This window comes from Penaeus japonicus, unplaced genomic scaffold (genome assembly GCF_977035675.1).
Source record: "Penaeus japonicus unplaced genomic scaffold, GWHDUDI00000001_assembly GWHDUDI00000001, whole genome shotgun sequence".
NCBI lineage: Eukaryota > Metazoa > Arthropoda > Malacostraca > Decapoda > Penaeidae > Penaeus > Penaeus japonicus.
The window spans coordinates 40,964,643-40,972,142 of NW_028234403.1; the positions used below are offsets into that span (position 1 = coordinate 40,964,643).

The 7,500-nt window shown below is 35.1% G+C and overlaps 1 protein-coding gene across 1 annotated transcript in view; it reads right to left on the reverse strand.

Annotated features, from left to right (window-relative positions):
* The window catches only part of LOC122256489 (spermine oxidase), an 8,045-nt gene extending 1,082 nt beyond the window's left edge, over positions 1–6,963 (reverse strand). Inside the window, exons 1-4 of the mRNA XM_043021219.2 lie at positions 6,714–6,963; positions 4,954–5,123; positions 3,466–4,439; positions 2,495–2,615 (exon numbers count right to left, since the gene is read on the reverse strand). Coding sequence (XP_042877153.2) covers positions 2,495–2,615; positions 3,466–4,439; positions 4,954–5,123; positions 6,714–6,912 — 1,464 coding nt within the window. The 5' untranslated portion in view covers positions 6,913–6,963. The remainder of the gene's footprint in view (positions 1–2,494; positions 2,616–3,465; positions 4,440–4,953; positions 5,124–6,713) is intronic.
* Between the last annotated feature and the right edge of the window lie 537 nt (positions 6,964–7,500).

Genomic DNA, 7,500 nt, shown 5'->3' on the forward strand with positions numbered 1-7,500 from the left:
TATATATTATATATATATATATATATATATAATATATATATATATATATTAATATATATTATATTATATATATTATATATATATATATATATATACATATATATATATATATATATATATATTATATATATATATATATAATATATATATATATATATATATATATCTATATATATACACATTATATATCTATATCTACATTTCTATATCTATCTATCTATATATATATATATATCTATATCTATATATAATATACATATTATATATATCTATATATCTATATATATACATATATACATATATATACATATATATATATGTATATGTATATATATATATATATATATATATATATATATATAAATACATACATATATACATACATATATATACACACACACACACACACACACACACACACACATACACATATGTATATATATATAAATTTTGTTGTGCAATAAAGACACATGTGCACAAGCAATCCATGAATTTGTGTCTATACTTATATTTGTCAATATATATATGATCCCAATGCAGGTATATAATTTGGGTTGCAATGTAGGTTGCTTTACTTAGCTAATACAAATGTTATAAAAATCTTTTCAACAATGTCTAAAATGTGCATTAACATAACCAATATGTTTCGTATTTTTGTCTGCATGTGTTTTCAGAAATACATTTCCCAATTTTTTAATTCATTTCATCAAATTTCACAAGTAATGTTGAATGTAAAAAAAAAGCCAAACGAATAGTTGCCCTGAAATGGTCCTAAGCAATTTTTGGACCATATAGATATGTAATCCTGATCCAGCAGATATGGTATTAAATAATGACAACAGCAATGTGCCTGGCAGTAGAATATAGTCTAGTATAACAATTATTAATAACAACTAGTATAACAATTATTAATAACAATTAGTATAACAATTATTAATAACAATTAGTATAACAATTATTCAATTCCTTAAATTTGTGTCAAATGTCAATATCAAAACTTAACAGTCAATGGAATTACCTGAATTTATTATTCTCCTTCAATCACAGCCTTTTCAAAAACAATAATTTTATTTCTATCATACATGCGAGCATATAATGCATCAACATGGGAAATCCAATCAAATTTGCAGATAATTTTTTCTTACAAAAGCAAATTACTGATGTCTGGTTATAACTTATAGAACAGCATTTGATTGAAGTGACATAATAGGTTAGGATTCCTAGGTAAAATACAATATGGCCCATGAATTAACCACATTCTTTTCTTTAACCCATTCACGCCGGTTGATGTCCTATCATGTGGTCAAAAAATATCCCTGAACCCGGGTGACGTCCTGAGACATCGTGCATTTTCTCACTGAGTTCCAGGCAGGGCAGTTGTGATGTGCTGAATTGTCAGCAACAGAACACCAGATTGGTCTTAACCCAAATGTTCCGGGTGGCATGCAGTAAAGACGGCACTTTCCTGGCCCAAACTACAGGCGTCATGTAAAGTGACGCCACCTTTTCTTCCTCAGATTCTGGGTGTCATAAGATAAGATAAGACCCCGGAATGCGAGTTTAGGCCTACGCGGTAGCCTCCCGGAAATGTATCGCGTGCCAGGGATCACCGACCCGGAGGATTTGGGTTAATAGAATCATTTTTCATAATTTCTTAGACTTGTTACTTTAGTTTAGGTGTTTGAATGTCATAAAATGTGATACGATGTTCAAAAAATGACGTCACGGAAAACTACGTGATATTGATGACATCATAGTAATTTCTGCTTCTGATTGGTTGAATAAAAAGATCTGAATTGAAAAACTATTGTAAAATCAAATGTGCTTGGAAAGGAATAAACTAACATAAAAAATTACTAATGTAATACTATTTCTAATTTGTCGATTACTCGTGGTATCACACCACGTCATGTAACGAGGTACATGTACATACTTGTGTATACATGCATGATTATTCATATTGCTCTTCTTTTCATTTTGAAAGAAAAAAAAAAAAGATAAGTATAAAACATCTTTTTTGATATCCCACTAAAAGATTGCTTCCACTTTCCATTGGTATTATCATATAGAAGTGAGGAATATTGGCAAAGTTCAATAAAATAACACTTGAAAAGCATTGCTGTAACATGTTTTTCGACTGAATTACTCCTCTGAACATGGCAATATTTTTATATGCCTTTATATTGTAGATGCAATCATGCACACCATTATGATAGGGTGGATGAAAAACGCTCTGAGGGGTACAGTGTGGCCCTGCGCAGCAGTAAAACACCCCGGAACAAAGTTTCGCTCGCTTGTTATCTGCCAGGCGGGCGCAGGAGTAGTCAAAAATATGTCCCGTCGTGAATGGGTTAACACTTATATTCAGCTAGCTATATTGTCGTGTGATAAACATATAATAAACAGTGATAGACAAATTACTCATGTAATAAAACCATAAAAAAAGTTACAAAAAAAAACAAACATCAAAAAGCAAAACTGACTGCTAACTTACCTTGCTGCAGGTTGGTTGCATATACAGTGGATGTGCAATATTTGTAATGTCAACCTGAGAGGCCCCTACACCCACTGCTGTGTATGAACCGCGTGTATAAGGCTGTGACCACCAAGTAGTACTGAAAAAAATGTATTACACCCCAATGAAATCATCATAAAAAATGGAAGTATGGACATAACTGTAATATAAATACTAATCAGCTTAGACTTACTAATAATAAGAATTTGTAGGTTAATAATTTGTCTCTGTTAGTCCTTTACCATCAGAGTGCAGATTTATCCTTTTATACATATTTTTTATCTCACTCACATGTAAAATCAACAAATGCTTCCTCAACATGAGAATTTTAAGGATACCAGTACAAAATCTAAAATGATAAAATGCAGAGAGATATAAAGATGATAATAAGGACACAGTATTAAAATCTGTACTACTGTATGTCTGTCTGTGCCTGTGCATGCAAGAATGTATTGGTTTAAGCATCCAAACATGACCATGACAAGATTAAATAATAATAATTTACCCAAATTGGGTGGATGGTAGATGGAGGGCAAGTGAAAGGCAAGAAGTAATACCAATAACCATGAAAACATGAAAAGTCATATAACATTTATGTTCTACTTTTTACTACTATATCATGTTAAGTGGTTAATTCTTTCTATCCTAGGCACCCTCAAACTTGATGGCATTAGTGACAGAGAATGGTCACTGTACTGATATTAGCTGATAATAGGTCAATTAAAATTGGTGATACTAAAATGTCTCCCTCCCTGCTCCACCCAGACACTCTGCAACTGAAATGTGGAACAAATATAAATGCAACAAAATGTACATAATACAATAAAAATATTCTCCTATCCCCTTTGCAAAAGCCATCCCCCAAAACAAGTCATAATTCTAACTACTTATTTTGATCCATAGAACTAAAAACAAAGTCTTTTGCAATGCAGCATGCAATTTTTACTTACTTGATACACCTCTTTGGCTTTGGTATGAAGGGATCATTGAGAAACTGCCTAAGGATAGCAGTGCATTTCTCTGACACCACATCAAATGGCAGTGTTTCCATGTATTTAGCTTCATCTCCTGAAATCCATGCAAGGAGCAATGTCTCAGTGACCTTTGAAAAAGAATAGATCTTCTTGAACCACCTCTCATTGATGGGTTCATTGGTGTCTATGGGGTCCCACAGACACAGCACTTCTGTGAGTCCAGGGTTGAGAAAAGGTCTCTCATATTCTAAGTAGATTTTGTCCACAACACCAAAGCACAACCTGTTTATAGAGTCCATTTTATATTCAGGGAGTGGGGGGTCAAACATTGTCTTTCCATTTTCCTTCAATACACCTAATGGAACTGTGCAAATTACATGATCTGTGTAAAACTTTTTCCCATTTTGGCAAATCACCTCCACCTTTGCCCTAGCCTTTCTTGATGGAGATGCAGTTGGTTGTCTACCACTTGTTCCACTTTCTGATACTAGGTATTCTGAATTTTCTTCACCCTTATTTGTAAGGTCTTGCCCAAGCCCTGAGTCAGTTGTACTGAAGCCATTTAGAGGGGGTTTCCATCTCACTGATACCACAGGATGACCTTTAAGTAACTTCTCTCCCTCAATATCTTTTGTTAGTGGCCCCAGGATGCTGCTGTAGCCACCAGGTAGTACAACATTCCCTCCTGGAAGCTCAGTGTAACTGCCAATTTCCATGAGGTCTATTTCTTCCATTGCATTACAACCACTAATGCATGTTTCTCTGTTGAGGAGGTAGTTGAAGATGAGGTTTCTGATGTGTCTCTCATGCTCAGGAAACTGCTCAAGGTAAATGGATATCTCCAACCTTATGTGGGCCCCTACACTCTCAATACCATCAGGAGGAATATATTTACACAAAAAATACTCCTCACAGCGCTTGAAGAACCAAAAGTAGGCATCATAGATTTCCTGAAAGGTAAAAAATATATGCTTATTAAAGCTGCCTACTCACTTATATACCAATAAAATTTTATATTCACTGATCATTACCAACTACTGGTATCAAAAAACTGCTTAACAAAAACATTGCAAAATGTAATGAAACATATTCCAATATTCACCCAATGTGGATGGGGGTCTGAGCAAACTAAATGGCTATCAAGACAGGATATTTCTAGTACTACAGGCCCCAGCTAAAAATCAGAGGGGCAGGGGAAATGTTTTCTCTGAGAGAGAATTTTCTCTTTAAGTCTTCCCAAAACAAGGGTTTTGGGAAAGGTGTACCTCTGAAACTAGCACCGTGAAGATCATAAAACTTTACGACTGTGAGCGCGCTTCAACAGTGAGCAGTTTCCAATGCCGCATCATATATGTAACAATGCCTGTGTTTTAGGCATATCCAGAGCCATCATGTGTGTCATGACACCTGTCCACAATGGGTTCATATGACATTGCATTTTGCTAAAAAGAAATCTCGCCATACCTGCACTATATGAAAAGGGACTCTTCGGCCATCAGGAAGTGTTGCCACAACATTGTGAGGTTTATTATCCTGGATGATATTCACCAATCCATTTGCCGATGCCAATTCATATATAGGATTCCCAAGGATACCATGGATCCAGTTGGCACCAAGTTCCATTTTCCGTCCATCTGGTGAGAAATAAAATCAGTGAGATAAATGGCTTTCATTTCATAATATTGTTGTGCATCAATACTGGATATGTACACTAATAATAACCACTTATCTTCTATATATGATGCTTTTTAAGGCACAGCTACCCCTACATCAAATCAATTAGACAAATAAGGTATAATGATCAAACAACGTACACTAACAACGCGTCATTTGTTTGTGTATAGCATTGCCTAATCTACATGCATAGCTATAAAACTATGTTACATGTCCTCAGATATATAAAAGGAATTTGGCAGGGCTATATTTGAAGTTACTTTAAATCATCTAAGGCACACAGAGAAAGAAGACAAAGAAGATAAAAAAGAAAAAGCCACAGTTTGCAAGGTTACGAGTAATATTTATGTTAAATGTCTCTGAACAAATGTCACTGAACAAATGTAAATAAAATCTTTTGACGCATGATTTCTATATCTTTTTAAGTCTAGCAATCTTAGTCATTACTTTATTTATGGATTACTTAATTATTGGCTCACTTAATCTTTATAAACTCGCCTACAAAAAAACAACAGAAAGTCAAGTCTTATTATCTGTGGATGATCTTATCATATGTAATAATAAAGGACTAACATCTGTTGTAACTTGCCTCAACTTTAAGGAACCTATAACCTATTAACACCTATAGCATTTACTTATTTACTTTGCTTATGTTATGTCTAACATAACTTTTCAAATTTTCTAAATAATAATTCCACATTTCATTTGCCCTTTTTCTTTGAGTACTTCATGTTGTCTCCTCCCTCAGTGACCAATATTGCTCAAGATTCACTTGGAATATACTCTACAGTGAGCAATGCTATCATATTTATTGATATATTTCAAAGGGATAATAATAGAAGAGGGAGGTATTAAAAGTTTGCTTTAAAATAACCAGTCTCTGTAACTAGAATCAACCATAACATCACAGGAAACTAGCCATGTGGCGATTGGTGCTAAAAATTTCTGCCGACGTCTACAAACTGTATGCACAATAGTCAGGACACTGATAATGAATGGTAGGTGCCATTTTAAATTGATTTTATTCATTCTGTAAATGAAACCACTATTTAATTCCCAATTTGCAAGAGGAAAAAATGTATAATAATTCCCTGAGCTATCAATTCCATGTACTGCTTACCTTGTATCATAAGCATATGTAATTGTACTAAACCTCCATCCAGAATATGTACAACAGACATAACTACAGTATACAACACAGTTCTATTAAGAGAAAAAAAAGAGAATCTGGCCACCAATGATGACCTTCAAGCTAAACTTTCATCCCACAATAAACATGACAAGTAAGCCTAGTAACTGCTATAAAGAGAAGCACCGACGCCAACTAATAAACAGAAGCACAACACAAATAGTTGAAATACCGAGTTTCCCGCAGACATTTAAAAAACATCCGCTTATTGTACACCCATGCCAAAATGACACATAACAGAGCATCCACACCACAACACCAAAACCGATCGCAAATACCCTAACAAGAGTTCATCGAGAGACAAATAAATAAATCGCTAATCTCTAAAACAGGTCACGATCTCGTCCTCCTTCCTACCCACCGATCGTGATAGCAATGATCCGACCTCCAACTCTGTTCCTCGCTTCGAGTATCACAAAATCCTGGATGTTATTCTTCATCAGGTGATTCGCCGCCGATAGCCCCGCCATGCCTGCACCGATGATAACCACTTTGCACGTCTGGACACACTCATTTTGGTTCTCCTCGCCCCCTGTGTCGTCTGCCTTCTTCGCAGACATGTTTACATCTCCGACTGGCCAGTGTTGCCACCTCGGGCGCGCGCCTCTCGCTGGCCGCCTCACGCCTAGTGAATAGCCAGTATTATTATTATCGTCCTTATTTGCTGTGTAGTTTTGCTGCATTGTGTATTATGGTGATGTCGAAGGTAATGTCTGTTGTGACAGGATGTTTATTTAGCCTGTACTGCTTTATCCAATCGATGGGATATCACTTGCTTTAGTAGCTATATGTTTCCTCACCTCGCACAATTATTGGCACATTGTTATCGATATTCTTTTTCTGATTTCCTTATCAAGTGATATAGGTGAACAATCTACTGAGATGTTAGTCATTTCATTTTCTACAAGACATCATAGTTAAGCCTTTACAAAGCCAACCGAATTACTAATCAGTGTTGCCAGAACACGAACGTAATAAATAAATAACAAGTTTCCCCAAAAGGTTACCGATGAATGTCTTTCCGCACGACTGAGTTATAGAGAAGCTTTGGCCACCAGTGTTACCCAGGGTCCAATGTACGGTTGTTTGATTGGATCAAAACTTAATACACACTTTTGTAAGGCTGCGTGATATGGGCTTTGTAAACA